Genomic DNA, 17,206 nt, shown 5'->3' with positions numbered 1-17,206 from the left:
CTCTCAAACTCGGCCCCCTAATAATGCCCAGTGAGGGTGAGAAATTCAAAGCAATTCTTTTTGGGGACTCAATGATGTGCTCACTTGGCATCACTGCTGGGTCAGACCCCTCGAGTCTCCTGAAACTCAGCCCGTCCTCAGCCTCCGGGACCTTCTTTTCTATTTTAAATGGTTGATTACTATAGCTTTTTAAAAAATCTCCTTGTGTTTTATGATGTGTATATCCTATTATTCTGTGGAAGCACTTCTCAAGTCATTTGTGAGACAGATTGCTGGGTCCCCCTTTGAGTCCTTCTGATGCAGTAGGTCTGGGGTAGGCCCCAGGAATTTGCATTTTTAACAGGTTCTGAGATAAAACTGATTCTGCTGGTCAGGGGACTGTGATGTGATAACTCTACACTGGTCACCTTGAATATCCCCTTACCTAGGAATTAGTAGAAAGAAATTTACTGTTACAACTCCTAGTTATTAAGTCTCAAGGAGCTAATAAACTAGACTTGTCGTGGAAAGCCAAGTTCCCAGAGAATTGAGAGAAATGTGATTTGTTAAAAATTCAGACAAGGTGATTTGAAAGCAGCCTGGCCAGTGAAAAACCACTCTAAGTAAACTGGTAACATACCTTAAACTGCTAATCACTGAGTGTTAATCAGTTCCATAGCTTGGTCAAAGAAATCCGTGTTTATACACAGTAACCAGGATCCTTTCAATACTGACATGGTTAAGCAAACCGTCATCCTTAAACACTGGATCCAGTTTGCACGTTTTAGGGGTGACTTGGCACCCACCACACCATTTAACAGACATGAAATGCACTTTCTGTAGCTGGTATGATCATCACCATGTCCCACTCCTTCGGTGAAGTGCACGGGTCTCTAGCAAGCTTAGATTAAAAAGGGGCTTATCACCAGGGTCTCCTCAGGGCAATGCCAGGAGACCGGCAAATGTTTCTAATTAGCGCAGTTCCTAATGACTGCACATCTTTAGTTTGCATGGAGCCCAGCATTAGATAGAGCTCCCGTCTGTGACAACTTTCCCAAGTCCCCAGATGTCCCTTTTCATATCCTCTTACTTCATTTCTTTTCTCTCCCCTTTACTTAATTTCTGATGATACTGAGGCTATGGTAGACTTTATCTTGAGTGTTCAAACAGGCATTAATGCTAGCATTTTTACATTTGCATATACATTTTTGAGCAATATATTGTATGTACCCTTAAGTATTTATTTATTTATTTATTTGTTGTTTGTTTAATTCATTGTTAAAGTAATTTCTATGCCCGGTATAGGGCTCGAACTCATGGCCGCAAGATCAAGAGTCACGTGCTCTGCCAACTAAAGCAGCCAGATGCCCCTGCACATACATTTTTATGAAATGAATTTTGAGGGTTTTTTTTTAAGATTTTATTTATTTATTTGACAGAGACATCACAAGTAAGCAAAGAGGCAGGGGGGGGGAGCAGGCTCCCCGCTGAGCGGAGCCCCCGATGTGGGGCAAGATCCCAGGACCCTGAGATCACGAGCTGAGCCCAAGGCAGAGGCTTAACCCACTTAGCCACGCAGGTGCCCTTGGGTTTTGAGTTTTATATGGGTAAAAAGACTCGGTCTTAAGTTACTTTTTAAATAGCTTAGTTTATTTCTTTGTGTAGTAAAGTTGCTACAGACATTTCCACTGGGTCATTATATTCAACATGCGCTTTTTAGGCACCTTTGCTTTGGGTTCAGGTAAGAAAAACTGTAGCCTCAAAAGGAAAAGGGAAGTTTGGGGGTTTGGCTTTTTTTTTTTTTTCCTTTTTTTCAAAGTGGCCTAGAAACCTAGGGATGCCCCCACACCAGGCAGACGCAGCTTCCGTCTTCAAGGCAGCTCAGCGACCAGTCCGCTCTGGGAAGCACTGGTAGCCACCGTTTGCTAATTGCCTGCGCTCCAGTGTCGGAATGGCAGGTGGCTGGTCGTCCCTGTAAGCATGTTCCTAGTTAGCCGCAAACAGGTGCACACGTTTGCCGGGGGTGGCTGTTCCCACACAAGTGCTCCTGCACACACAGAGTAGCCTCGTTTTTGCCAACCATGTGGCTTTCTCAAGAAGGGGTGAGGCTGGCACATTCCTCCAGGGCTTTTGAGGTCAGCGAAGAAACACAACAGCCCAAGAAAGGGGGCTTGAGAATGCCAAAGGGAATCATCCCCTGAAGCATAGTTGCAGCAGGGAAATGATGGGTCATGGGCTGCCTCCTTCTAGAAGGCCGTCAGTGTAGGACTCTGGAATACCTAATGGAGGCGTTCTGCCTAGATCATACGCTGCCTGAGCACGTTCTTCAGTGTGACAACGAATTCCTGCTGAGACGATGAAGACAAGGAATTCCCTGTTTAGTTACTGAGAAGTAACCAGTCTTGGAGATTTATGGGTTTTCTCTCTAGCCAGGACCTGGGAAAATCAATCCATCTTGGCAATTCTGGTCAAGTGCATCTTTCAAATAACACTTCCATTGCCATTAAGGTCAAGAACGCCCAGTCAGGGTGAGTGCATTTAGTGCCGGGGAAAGGCAGAGACATCTCCAGCCAGGGTTGCTCACCTTCCCAGCTGCTTTGGGGGCCCTCCCTCTGGATTCTGAGGTTGATCCTGATTCATACAAACCAAGCCTCCTGCCCTGCGCTGTCCGGGGAGGGGCCCGTCTCTGCAGAAGCTCAGTCAACCCGCCTGGCCTCCCACTCCCCGGCACATTCCCCATTCCCCGGGGTTGGGTTCTTTGGAGGGCGAACCAATCAGCACTCAGCTGCTGCCAGTCCGCTCAGACATGAAATCCCTCTTGGTCCCAAACTCTGGAAATGATCGGGATTAACCTTAGAAGAACACGCCAGTGTTTCTAACACCCTGATAGGTTGACTTTTTGGTTCGTCAGTTACCACCTCTTGCCTTAGGAAGCGCCGCAGCTCTCTCTCCCCCTCCAAAGGGCAGTGAATGGGCTGCGCTAACCGCATTGGATGCAGTTTCTGGTGTGGGTTGTATCATGCAGAAGAGTGCATAAAACATGTATGTTTGGTTTAAAGAACAAATCGGAGCGTGCACAGCTACATAACCACACCCAAGGAGGAATGTTGCCAGGAACCCCCCCCTACCCTACCCCCGTTGTGTACCGTGCCCCTCCCCCCTTCAGTAATATCCTCTTTCCCCAGAAGTACTCTGACTCTGTTGTACATATTTTCTTCTTTTGCTTTCTACTTTTATCACCTGAATATGAATCTCTAGTTTCATTTTGCTCATTTTATTTTTTTTTTTTTAAGATTTTATTTGTTTGTTTGAGAGAGAGTACGAGCTGGGGGTAGTCTAAGCACGGAGCTCATGTCCCATGAGGCTCCTTTGACATGGGACTCAGTCCCAGGACTTCAAGATCATGATCCCAGCCAAAGGCTGCCACTAAATGGACTGAGCCAGCTAGGAGCCCCATTTGCTTATTTTAGAGCATGGGATTGTGAAGTGTGTATTATTTGGGGTCTTGCTTCTTTGCTTACTGTTTGCGAACTTCATCACTAGTGAAGCTGTGGTGTCATCACTAGTGAAGCTGTGGTGTATTTTCTTTGCTATATGGTATTCTTTTGCTTGAATACACTACAATTCTACCATTCCTGTTGAGATATTTGAGGTGTTTCCTTATTGTTTTTCTTGGGTTTTGGTTGGTTGTTTCATGCTTTTATTTAAATTCTAGTGGTTAACATATAGTGTAATACTGGTTTTAGGAGGAGAATTTAGTGATTCATCACTTACGTACAACACCCATGCTCATCATAACAACTGCCCTCCTTAATGCCATCAGCCATTAAGCTCTCCCCCTCCCAACCTGATTTGTCTTTTTGTGAACAGTGCTGCTATAAAGTTTATTCTTTTGCCTAAGTTTCTGGGGATATACCTAAGAAAGGAATCTCTGTGTGTAGGATATGCAAATTTCCAAAATGATCGTGCTGATTAACATTCCCATTAGCAACGGGTGGAAGTTTCTACTGCCCTACACCTTCATGTAGACTAGGTATTATCAGAGTTTGAAGTTTGGCGGTCTTGTATGTAGTAGTGATTCATCGAGGGCTTAATTTGCGTTTCCCTGAGTGCTTACGAAACTGAACACTTGATTCTGTCTATTGGTCATAGGATTTCTACTTCTGTGCACTGTTTATTTTTCTGTTAGGCTGCCTGTCTCAGCCATCTTTGAGTCCTTCTGGGACTCTTTCTTAATGTTGATAGCTACTGTCCGCGGCTCCATTATCTCAATATATGTGGTGGCTTGTTAGAAATGGGCTATTAAATGGGTTCTTACAGAAAAGTGATGTTATATATTCACAGGGAAAGGATGTTTCTGCAAAAGCACAAATGACTAAATGTGAAGGTACGGTAGGAACATTTTCTAATACAAAAAATAAATAAGGCTTTGTCCTTTCCTGAGAATATAATCATTTGGAATATGGTCCAGATTCCACATTTGTCAAAATCACTTATATAACTCTTTTGTTTTTGCACTACTGACAATTTGCACTGTTAATAAATTTTTTAAAACTGGAAACCAAACTGAGGAGCTGAGAAGTCATCTCCCTGTCCATTCTATACTAATAGGTTATGTCACAAATTGCAGAGTGATAATGATGGCCCACGGTATGTTTTATATATAGCCTGCACAGTGTTTTAGTTTTTATTTTTGTTTTTTGGATTTTTTTTTGTTTGTTTGCTTCTCAGTGGAGACAGTATTTTAAAATTAGATATCTTAAATAAAACTTGAGATTTTTGCCTTAATTGTTGGGGGGAAATGTAATCATTAGGCAGTAGTGGTTCTACATTCCCACATGGCAGAAATTACGTGGATCTAAGTGGTGGTTCCCTATCCACATTGGAGTCAGATTATGTTTTCCCCCATATCCAGTCTCTCTCTCTTCCATATCATTAGAGATTGCAGCTGGGCATGTGGCTGTCCCAAATAAAGACTCTATATTGCAGTGTCCTTTGCATTAAGCATAGCTCTATGATTGTTCTGGCCCATCGACTTAGGGAAAGTGAGCAGATTTCATATTCTGCGCCTAAATAATGGGTTTGTCCTCCCTCTTTGTTGTTTCCCGACCTAATGGCTGAAATGTCAACATGGAGACACAGTGATAGGCTATCTTGGACCAGGTGAAGGATAGCAACAAGAGAAGAGTTTGGGGCTCTGGCTATTTCACCAATCAAAATGTTGATCTCTGTCACATATGGTCAAGTCCAGTCTATATCCTGAGTAATACTGCAAATGGGCAACGTTTTCTTTTCTTCATAGTCCCCACCATTCTTAACTGTGTTTCTGTTTCTTTTCTTTTCTTTTTTTAAGATTTTACTTACTCACTTGAGAGTGAGAGAGAGTACACTCCTAAGGAGGGGTGGTGGTAGAGACAGGGAGAAGCAGACTCCCCACTGAGTGGGGAGCCTGACATGGGACTCTGTCTCAGGACCATGAGATCATGACCCAAGCTGAAGGCAAATGCTTAACCCACCGAGCCACCCGGGTGCTTAGTGTTCTTGTTTCTAATACTGACTCTGACTTGCCTATTTTTGTTTTTGTTTTTGTTTTGAGATTTTATTTATTTGACAGAGAGAGACACAGCGAGACACAAGCAGAGGGAGTGGGAGAGGGAGAATCAGGCTTCCTGTTGAGCAGGGGGCTCATTCCCAGGACTGTGGGATCATGACCTGAGCCAAAGGCAGATGCTTTATGACTGAGCCACCCAGGCGCCCCCTGACTTGCCTGTTTTTAGCTAGCTAGCTTACATAGTCGAATGCCTAATGCCTCTCTCGCTTGGCTTTTGATAGGCATTTGTACCTAAGGGGTATTTGTATTGGGATATCTATAGTCTAAGAGTGACATGAGAATTTCGTTAGGTCTAAAAAATACAATTAGAAGTTTTAGGGTTTGATTAGAAAAAACTTTGTAATAATTCAAGTCGGGTTTTTCAAACTCAACATTGCGGGATGCCTGGGTGGCTCAGTGGGTTGAGCCTCTGCTTTCAGCTCAGGTCATGGTCTCAAGGTCCTGGGATCAAGTCCCAAGTTGGGCTCTCTGCTCGGGGCGGGGGAGTCTGCTTCCTCCTCTCTCTCTCTCTGCCTACCTCTCTGCCTAGTTGTGATCTCTCTTTCTCTCTCTGTCAAACTCAACATTGGTAACATTTTGGACAGGATAATTCTTTGTTGTTGGGGCTCTATTGTTTGTATTATAGGAAACAGAACAGCTATCCTGGCCTCTGCTCAGCAGATGCCAGTAATGCCTCCCTTCAGCTGTGACTATGAAAAATGTCTTAATGTGACTGTGAAAATGTCTAAGCCCACCTGGCTCAATCAGTAGAGCATGCAACTCTTGATCTCAGGGTCGTAAGTTAGAGCCCCACACTAGCTGTAGAGATTATTTAAAAAGTTAAATCTTTAAAAAAAAAAAAAAGAAAGAAAAAGAAAAAGTCTTAATGGAGTACCTGGGTGGCTCAGTCAGTTAAGCGTCTGCCTTCAGCTCAAGTCATGATCCCAAGGTCCTGGGATCGAGTCCCACATCAAGCTCCTTGCTCAGCATGGGGTCTGCTTCTCCCTCTCCCTCCATTCCTTCCCCTGCTCACGATCTCTCTCGCTATCTCTTTCTCTCTCAGATAAATAAATACATGAAATCTTAAAAAAAAGTCATAAGACATTGCCAAGTGCCCCCTGAGGAGCAAAGCTACACAGGTTAAAAGCCACTAAAGTGTATTTCTTTCTTTCTTTTTCTTTCTTTTCTGAATTACTATACCTTATTCTTTTAGAGCAGTCTTAGGTTTCCAGAAAATTTGAGTGGAAAGTACAGAGTTCCCATCTACCCTCTTTTCCTTCATGTCCCACCCCCAACATTTTACCCTACTATTAACATCTTGCACTAGTGGGGTACATTTGTTACAATTGAATCAATATTATTACATAATTATTAACTAAAGTCCCTAGTTAAGTTAGGATTCAGTCTGTGTTGTACGAGTTTATAAATTTGGACGGATGTGTAATATCATGTATGTCATTACAGTATTATTCAGAATAGGTGAACTGCCCCCAAATCCCTTGGGCTCTACCTGTTCAGGTATACCCCTTTTAAAGTAGTGTAAACTCTGCTTAAAACAATCCCTAAGCTGTATCCCTACTGATGCACATTGTAGTTGCTTCCAGGCAATTGATCGGTTCCCTGGAAAAGTCTTCCTAAGTGAATACTCATCGTTATTTAGGATACTGGCCCATGATTGATCTTTGGTGCTATACTGGTTTAATCAACCCCCACATCCAGATGAAGAGAATCTTACCACATCTTATAACCACGTCTTATAACTGGGATGGTTCTAACTGTAGCCCCCCCGCACACCTGTGGGTTCACTTTCCTCTGTGTCAGTTACCCGTGGTCCAGGAGAGATGATCCTCCTCCGGACAAAGCGTCAGAAGGTCCATAGTAGCCTGATGCTAGGTCTCAATGCCTCGGTCGTTCCCCTCACTGCATCCCCTCATCTCACATCATTGAATGAAGAATGGTGAATATGGGACAATAAGGTATTTTTAGAGAAAGAACGATGTCCATTTAAGTTTTATTACAGTACATTGTTTAATTGTCTATTCTATTTTTTTTTTTTTAGTTTTTATTTATTTATTTGACAGAGAGATCACAAGTAGGCAGAGAGGCAGGCGGAAGAGGGGGCAAGAAGCAGGCTCCCCACTGAGCAGAGAGCCCTATACAGGGCTCTGTCCCAGGACCCTGAGATCATAACCCAAGCCAAAGGCAGAGGCTTAACCCACTGAGCCACCTAGGTGCCCCTATTTTATTATTATTGTTTTTAATCTCTTACTATGCCTAATTTACAAATTAAACTTTATCATGGGTGTATATATATAGGAGAAAAGACAATATATATAGGGTTTGGTACTATCTTTGGTTTCAGACATCCACTGGAAGTCTGGGAGTATATCTCCTGTGGATAAGGGGGGACTACTGTATAGTTAAAATTACTTGTGACAGTTCCTTGAAGGGTGTCTGCGTGGCTCCGTGGGTGGGTGGTTGACTCTTGATCTCAGCTCAGATCATGATCTCAGGGTCCTGGGATCTGGCCCCGTGTCAGACTCAGCCCTCAGCAGGAAATCTTCTTGAGATTCTCTCTCCCTCTGTCTCTGCCCCGACTCCTCTAAAATAAATTAATAAATCTTAAAAAGAAAAGAAGAGAAATTCCTTGAAAAGATGACATGTCAAAGAGCAGAGTTTATCTTTCACTAAATCCAGACTGGGGAGTAGTTTTCTTCTGTTGAAACACATAGCTGTTTCTTTAGTTAGGCACTAACATGTAAGTTGCTGGTGTTTACCAAGCATATACTAAAAGCTTAAATTCTAGAGAAATCTCAGTGTTGTGAGATGCTGGTGCTTTGAGGACACAAGAACTGAAGCCTTCTTAAAGGGCCTCAATGTCAGTCATCCCATTTACTCTCAATAAGCTCATTGAATAGAATGATGGATAAAATCTCTCCCTTACTTCTGTCTCCTCTCCTTTCTCTTTTGCTTCCGCAAACCAAGTACAGTATGTACTTGATACATACTTGCTAAAAGAATAGATGAAGTTATAGTAAATAGCAGCTTCTGCTTTAGTGAGGTCTTGATTGGCACAAAGCTAACAATAACCCAAAGAGGTAACTGAGTGCTAGGCTGAGTCCTTGGAACATGGCATATAGTTCACATAGACCCAGAAGATAATAATACATATGTCATTGGTGGTGACGGTGAATAGCAAAAAGTGTTGTCCTTAGCCTATCATTTAGAATGTATACATGTATTTTCCCTTCACAAAAAAACCTCCCAAGCCAACTTCTCTGAAAAAGGAAATGGGATTTGAAGGACAGAGCATAAAAGAAATTACTAAGAAAAATAAATATCATTACTGAGAGTTGGCAGATGACCTTTAATATGAATAAATTGGATTGTGGTATATTTTGGTTTTCAGGAAGCCCAAACCTGTTTTCCAAGATTGTCAATGTGGATAAACCATGTTACTTAGATTTCAAATGAAGAGAGATTTATTCTTACGTAAGAAAGGAGCCAAGTGACTTTTTATTTCCTGTAGCAATTTGTAAAGCAGGATCTTTAACCTTCAGGAAGGGCCGCAACCTTCCTTTTGAAATGTAAAATTGACAAGTGCAAATCATAGTTTCTCCAAACCAGGTGACACTCAACTCTTGGTTCTTACTGGAAGACAGTAAGTGTATGTACAGTTTGCTTGGTGGGTTCACTTGACTGCCCTGTAGCACGGTCAGAAAATGGGATGGTAAAGCCAAAAGACAAAATTAGACAGTGAAAGAGAACCACTTATATCAAGCCTGTTCTGGTGACAAGAGTGAGCAATTTCTAATATAGCACAGTACAGTGAGGGTCAAATAAAACCTGTCTGCAGGTTATGCCTCGTTCCCCAGATTAATCTGTAAGAATTGATCTGTGAGTGTTGAATGACTACTTTGGGAAGAGATTCACCATGCTTGGGTTTGGTCCTCTGGGTGAGGGGGTTCATTTCTTTGAGTGTGAATCACTGGGGCAAACCCCAGGGAATCTAATGTGAAAATTGCATGAATGATGGCTCTTGAAACTGGTTGGTTCAGTGTTTTCATTTGTAACTAGCAGGTGATCCTGGGATCATGACCTGAGCCAAAGGTAGACACTTAACCAACTGAGCCACCCAGGTGTCCCAATATAAACTTTTTTATTGAATTCATAGCTATTATAAAAAATTGGTGATTCTACCCGAGTGGTTTTATGATAACCAACATTCCAACAACATTATATGTCCACTAAAGGTCATTATGAGGGTGCTATAGGAACACAGAAAAAGTATGTGAAGAAATTTGAAGACTGCTGTGTGAAAATGGAGTATCCACCATAATAATAATTATGTAATGGAACAGATACTCATAAGAAATATACAATGAAAATGGCTGTAAGTTTATCAGGAGAGTAAGGAAAATAGGATTATGACACCTGAATACTGTAATTTTAATTTTTTTTTGTCTTTTTAAAAACTTCAAAATATCAAATGGCTTGGGGTGGGGGTTCAGTTGGCGGCTCTCTCTAATTGAATCCTTAGCCTTATGTGTGTAGTGATGGTATTTTGCTACAGCCCAGTATCCTGTAGTTATTTATCAGATTTCCTCTGGTGGCTAGGTTGGATGCTATTTTAGGTAACGGTGACTGACATTACTGTATTCCTCTCCTTTTCAGTGATGAAAATGCCAGGAAAGATTTAAAGACCCTACCAGCCTTTCCCACCAAAACTCTTCAGGAGCACCCATCCCTTGCTTACTGGTAAGCCAAAGCAGGACAACAGGTAACCCTGCTATCAAAGCCTCCATTGAGAAAAGTGTGCTTTTCAAGAAATTAAAAGAAACATAGGTGAAGAAAGTATCCCATAGCCCATCACGTGCATCTGAGCCGCTATAAATAGACCTTGATCCTTTCCCTGAAAGGGTCTTGTCAAAGCTTACTCTGGAGATCATTGTACCAAGATTGTGGTCGTTTGTGAAGTATGGCTTCATGCCTTCTTACTCAACATGTGTCGAAGGTCTGTAAAAAAAGGGGGCCTTTTTTTTTAAGCAGTTACTCTTTTTTCTTTAATTAATTATTTTTGTAGAGAGGGCTTTTAAGTGAACATGTCACTGTGTAATGTGGCCTTAATCTAGCAGAGAGCAATATGCATGTTATAAAATACAGATTTCCATGGATAGAGGTTTTCTTAATGGCCAGAAACTACCTAACTGATCAGAGGTTTCTTCTGTGGCCAAAAATTGTTATATATTTTAAGTAGTTCTATTTCTATTTTAAAGAATCCATGGTATGTATTTTCCATACGGTGTTTTTCCTTGAAAAGTACTCCCCGCCCCCTCCCCCACAACTTTGAATTAGTTACATCCCCTTTAAATATAGTTTCCTTGATTTATGGTTCGGAATCCTGAAGATAGTTTTCCTTTCCACTGAAAAACTGATTACAAAATAAATACATAACATGAATAACTTTCATAGGAGAGATGAAATGCAGGTCCCCCAGAAAGAGCAAAAGTGAGTCCTGAGATTGTGTTGCTTCCTGAGTCTGGAACCTTCCAAACATATTATTGTTAAGTGATAGTTTTGTTGGGGGGGGAGGGAGACCATTTACTGCTAATTACTGGTTGTGTAGAGATAAAAACATTTACCCTTCTAGGTTATACTTGAGATATGACAGGTATCTATTTGTAAGTAGGGTACAGTAGCTGAGTGATATCAAAGGTGACACACTTCAACATAATTCTCACCTTTCTAGTCAAGTTTGTTTTTTTTTTAAGTTTTTGGGTTTTTTACTAAGTCTCTGACCCCAGTATGCAGTTCAAACTCACAACCCCAAGATCAAGAGTCAGATGTTCTACCCACTGAGCCAGCCAGATGCCCCTCTAGTCAACAAGTGTTATCCTGGGACAGTAATGAAACGTTTTCTCTAAAAGCAGTGTTTCCCAAGTAGCGAGTGACAGGATAGTATTTTGGGTTGCACACAAGACTCAGAACAGTTTTAATCTTTTCTGAATCTTTGTGGCTAATTTTAAGGAAATGCCTTTAATATCTAACATTTGCTGATCTCTTTTTTTAAGCCTTTTAATTTTCCTGGAGAGGCTCACTAATTAGCATTAATAACATTATTTTGTATTTTTATCTCATTCAATTATGGCAAAAATAAGTGTTTCATTTGATAAATTGATATTCTCTTTCCTCTTCTAATAAATCAAGTTTTTAAAAAGTATTGATATATTTATATATCATACAAAATATAAATAAAGTCTTGATGAGGTAGCTAAATGTCTGAGGTTCAGGAATGAGTGTCCTACAGAAACTAAAGTCAGCCAGTTTCTAGATCCCAAACAAGTTGGTAAAGGTCTTTTTTCTCTCTAGTTTCTCAACAAACCACCTGAGAATCTTAAAATTGAGTCTGTACCTCATATAATCATACATTGCCATATTTTTCATTCCTTGTTTTACAGTGAGGACAGGGTAATTGAGCATTATTTGAAAATCAAAGGTCTGACTCGGGGTCAAGCTGTGGTCCAGTAAGTATCTGTCTTTTCTTTTGCTTAGATAGAATTTTAATGCGTTCTGTTTAAAGAAGTCATCTGAAATGATTTGTTGTGTGGTTTGTGTGTATATCATCCCCATCTGGTTAGAAAAGCCTTACTATGAATTATAAAAATGCCTTGAGTCATTCTGCTGTTGCTGTCATCAATTCAGATATTTTCCAGAGTCAGGCAGGTGGCAAAACTGAGAAGTGCGGGCCAGGTGTAGGGAAAATAGGGAATGGTGGAGACTGCGGTAAACTAGAGAGCTGTTGCTCTGAGTAGAGGCAAAGTTATTCAGTCTCAGCAGGCCTAAAGCTATCAGAGCTGATAGTTTCTAAGAAAAGGTGGAAATTCTGATTTTTAAAATCCAGTTTTAAACATTGCAAAGTAATTTTAAGAAAATTTTATTACAATGCAACCCAAACAAAACCCGTCTGGAGGCCATACTTGGTTGCCTGGTTTGTGACTCTACTTTGGGTGGAGCATATAGTGTTGGTGTTGGATAATCTATGTCTGCATGTTAACAAGAGCAGACCATAGTGATATATTTCTGCATTTTAGACTTACAGAGTTGCTATCCATTTATGTAAAAAAAAAAAAAAAAAAAAAAGATTTATTAAAATCAACAGGGAGCCCTGATCCTGGGCTCAGTTTCAGGACTCGGAGATTATGAACTGAACCCAAACCAAGAGTCGGAGACTTAACCAACTGAGCCATCCAGGCACTCCCACCATCCATTTATTAACAGTAGTTCAGAAGCTACATTAAAGTTTTAAAATTATAAGAACTGGTGCACCTGGGTGGCTCAGTGGGTTAAACCTCTGCCTTTGGCTCAGGTTGTGATCTCAGGGTCCTGGGATCGAGCCCTGTATCTGGCTCTCTGCTCAGCAGGGAACCCGCTCCCCCCCCCCCTCTCTGCCTGCCTCTCTGCCTCCTTGGGATCTCTCTCTCTGTCAAATAAATAAATAAAATCTTTAAAAAAAAAATACTTCCAAGTTGGGTTTAGGATACATGCAGTCCAGTATGTTTCTAAGCCATAGAAATTTTAATATGCAGAAAATAACATCTCTTATAGCTTTTGGAAATTGAAGTTTTGTTAGCAACTGCCTAACATTTGGGTAAGGTAGGATATATAACTCCCTAGAGTGGCTTATTCTGTTTCTACTGCAGTCAGAGGCATTAGCCATGGTTGTAATGAGGAAAGTAGATAGAAATTGTGTTTCTTTTCTTTTCTTTTTTTTTTTTAAGATTTATTTATTTGAGAGAGAGTGTGCAAGCAGGGGGAGGGAGAGAGAACCTTAAGCAGACTCCCTGATGAGCTCAGAGCCCTGTGTAGGCTGGATCTCAGGATCCTGAGAGCATGACCTGAGCCAAAATCTGACTGGCAGAGCCACCCAGGCACCCCACGTATCATATTTCTGTACATCACTTTTCCCAAAATGGTCCTCTAATTTATTAAGAGATTATAATATATATTCATTTTTCATAGGTATATGAAAATAGTAGAAGCTCTACCCACTTATGGAGTCCATTATTATGCAGTAAAGGTAAATACTTTCGTGTAACAAAGCTTTCCTACTGCCCATGTTAGTTTGTCAGTTAATGAATAGCACCAACTTCTAAAATTACATAAATTAACGCGCATATGCATGCAAATTATCTCTATAAATTTCAACATTTAAAATATAATTGATTTTCTTAAAAAATAAAAGCTTGATTATACCTTATCATTTGTAGCAAATTATAAAGCTTGTTATTTTTGTAAAATACTTGCTACATTCAGATGTTCTCCCAAAACCTCTATGAATCCTAGCATACTCAAATTATTCTCGTTTAGTGCATCTATTCCTTTTACCTATTTTTGCTACTGTTTCTCTTCCCCGGTTGTTCACTGTCTAATGTTACCAGATACTCACTTGATTGAGCCTTTATAGGAGAATCATAAACTTGCCACTGTCATTTCAACAGATTCATAAAATTCTCAAATTTTTGCAGGATTTGCAATACCAGTTTTCAATTGGTAGATTTCATATTTGTGTAGTATTTTTAGGTGCTTTCAAGCAGGGAGAGATGCATTGAGAAATATTTTGAGAGGTTAGGGATAAAGCACCATTAAGAAGGGGCTCTTGTTTGAAAGGAGTTTTATCATAGATCAATCTTGAGTGACTTTTCAAGTTACAACAGTATTTGCAATTCAAAATGGGGGGGTTAAATAGTAAGTACTTGCATAATGAGGATACCTTGTACTAAAAATATGTAGCAATTCAACTTGGGTTTTTCCTGATTCTTAATTTGTTTGCATGTGGTATATGGTTACGCCTACATTTTTCTTTCCCGGTGTCAATACATCCTTCACTTTGGCAGGACCTAAAAGATAAATTTGTGAAAAAAAAATTCCTCTCCTTCCCATATGTACCTCAAAGTGATGATTCAAACATCCTGTGATTGAATCATACAGTTCTCCAAAAGAGCTTTTTAGTATTCCCAGGTTCATTGTTAAGTGGGGATTATAAAACATCAGGTTTGGAGCCCCCTTTCTCATCTTTCTAATTCTTTGGAAACTTCTCTGACCATTATAGCTGGTTACTAATCAAGAGAACAGAGACTTTTTTTCTTCTTCTTTTTAGTTTCTTTTCTTTTCTTTTCTTTTTTTAATGGATAGCTAGTTTTACACTCAGGATTAATTTTCTTTCTTTCCTCCAGCTGTTTAATCAAGAGAGTAATGGTTCATTCTTTTTGATGGCATTAATAGTATTGATCTGTTTTAACTTACAGATCTTTTTTGGAGGCATTTTAATAGCAAGTTAGGTTTTTAAGTAATGTTTTGTTTGCCAAGACAGCTTTATTTTTACTTGCTTATATTTGTTAAAGGATGACATTGGTGAATCTTCACCTCTAGAAGACTGAACAATTCGGGCTTGGTTCTCATGCTTTTCCATCTTCCAGGATAAACAAGGACTTCCTTGGTGGCTTGGAATCAGCTATAAAGGAATTGGCCAGTATGATCTGCAAGATAAAGTGAAACCTCGGAAAGTAAGTGTGAATCATTATAGACACATAGGAGAGCTTGAGCTATTCTGGATTTGGAATATTGCTTTAATGGGCACCAAACAGTCTCGGACAAATAACTTTGGTTAGTGAAGCCATGGATTCAGGGAGGCTCAGGTTAAGTGAAAGATACTTTTTATAACTAATTTATGTACCCTTCACCCAGCAATTCCACACTTGATCATTTATCCTAAGGGAATCAAGTTATGCACAAAGACTTAACTCTAAGGATGTTGACCCCAACTTCATTTATAAATGCATCCAATTAGATTTCTATTTTAAGGTCATGTGAAGAGGAGGATGATATGTGTTTTCCAAATTTTATATATTTATCTGTTATGTAAGCATTAAATATTTACATATACATAATTATATATAATTTTAATATATTTTATATAAAATATATATAATATACATACTATTAAAGTTCTATATAAATTATATATATAATTATATATAAAATATTAAAGTTATTATATAAAGTATATACATATAATATATATATATATATAATGTAAATACATATACATACATACACTTACTGACATTGGATGGATACACAGGTGGATGAGTTGTGAAGACATAAGCCAGAGTCTTTGGTGCTGGCACCCTCTCAGTAATCCAGTTCTGATTGATCTTTGTACTACTGCTGCTATTTTCACTTATCTCTGGTTCACAATTTTCCACACTAAACACGTCTGCTTTTTTTTTTTAAAAGAAAAATAAGTTATGTGCTGTTTATTAAAGGTCACATTCTCTCTCAGGTTTGGGTGTTCCAGACCTAATAAATTACGTTATTTTCAATATGAACTGTGGCCCTGATGCTCTTTCTCTTGATCCAAGCACAGGCATACAATCCGTTTCGGCCTGTATGAGAATGGATGAGTCCACCTAGACAGCCCCCATGCCTGCTCCAGCCTACTGTGTAGTATAATGACATGAAGGCTTACTCACACTGCCCTGGTTGGTTTTGCCGCCCTCCCTGTGCTCTGCTGGCATCGCCGGGCGTCAGTCACAGCAGTGAAACAGTGACCTGTAATAGCAGACCATGTGTTATCACACCCCGACATCGCAGCCTTGAATAACTGCTATCATTTCCATCTGTCTCGTGCTTTAATGTCTATTAGAAAAACAGCCATATTTGTCATGAAGCAGCCTTCGTCATCATACCACCGTGTTCTTCATCTTCTCTGTGGCTTTTCAGCTTTTATCAATGCTCTCAACCTTCCACTGAGTGAAAAATAATTAAATTTCTCTTTTCTCCCCATTTTATGGTTGGGAAGCTGATGCAGACCACACAGAGAGGTGGCCCAGGGCTCACCCCCTTCTAATGCCAGTCCTGCCCTCCCAGAGCAGACCAGCTGGGCATTGAGGCTTCTTACTGGAAATTCTTGATAAAAATAATAAAGTATCATTTTGTGACTGATACCATCTATGTGGGGATGGGAAGACTACATGCATGTAATCGCGTAATAAAATGATGTCTCTATAAGCCCTGTGACCAAGATCAGTCAAAGTAAGGTATACTTACTTGATTTCCAGGAGGAATATCAGTAATGCTGTCTCTACTTGAAAATTTGCCTCTAAGAGCAAATTTCAAAGAAATAATGTTAGAAATGACAGGCGTGCGATTTTTTCAAAACAATTTTCAAAATCATTTTTATTTATAGTTTTTTTTTTAAAACCAAAAGTTACACAAAGCCTTTGTAAAAACAAAACAAATGACAAACTACAGAAACATGTCAGTTAAGGGAGGAAGTCCTTCTGCAATGCCCATCTCTTCCTACAGTAACCATGGTCGAAAGAATGACAGTGGTTCATTGAGACTTTGTCAGTGTTTATCCTAAGCTTTCCAGAGAGGGAAATCATTCTAGACACACTATTTCATCCCGTGTCCTATTTCTCCAGGTTACTTTATAAACACATCTGTCCTCATTTGTTCGAAAGCTGCCCAGTATCCATTATGCGGAAATACAGAATTCATTTAACTGATCGGCTTTTGATGGGCATTATGGTTGTTAAGTGGGGGTCTGTGGCAGGGAGAAGGAGTATAATGAAT

General features: G+C 40.0%; 1 protein-coding gene across 6 annotated transcripts in view; it reads left to right on the top strand.

Annotated features, from left to right (window-relative positions):
- Positions 1–17,206, top strand: part of FRMD4B (FERM domain containing 4B) — a 323,466-nt gene that overhangs the window by 272,596 nt on the left and 33,664 nt on the right. For all 6 annotated transcript variants that reach the window (XM_059161477.1, XM_059161479.1, XM_059161475.1 and 3 more), the window contains 4 exons: positions 10,244–10,327; positions 12,028–12,093; positions 13,589–13,646; positions 15,046–15,132. In XM_059161477.1, coding sequence (XP_059017460.1) covers positions 10,244–10,327; positions 12,028–12,093; positions 13,589–13,646; positions 15,046–15,132 — 295 coding nt within the window. The remainder of the gene's footprint in view (positions 1–10,243; positions 10,328–12,027; positions 12,094–13,588; positions 13,647–15,045; positions 15,133–17,206) is intronic.

The sequence above is a fragment of the Mustela lutreola genome, chromosome 2 (genome assembly GCF_030435805.1).
Source record: "Mustela lutreola isolate mMusLut2 chromosome 2, mMusLut2.pri, whole genome shotgun sequence".
In the NCBI taxonomy this organism is placed as follows: Eukaryota; Metazoa; Chordata; class Mammalia; order Carnivora; family Mustelidae; genus Mustela; species Mustela lutreola.
This window is presented reverse-complemented; position numbering and strand designations above follow the sequence as displayed.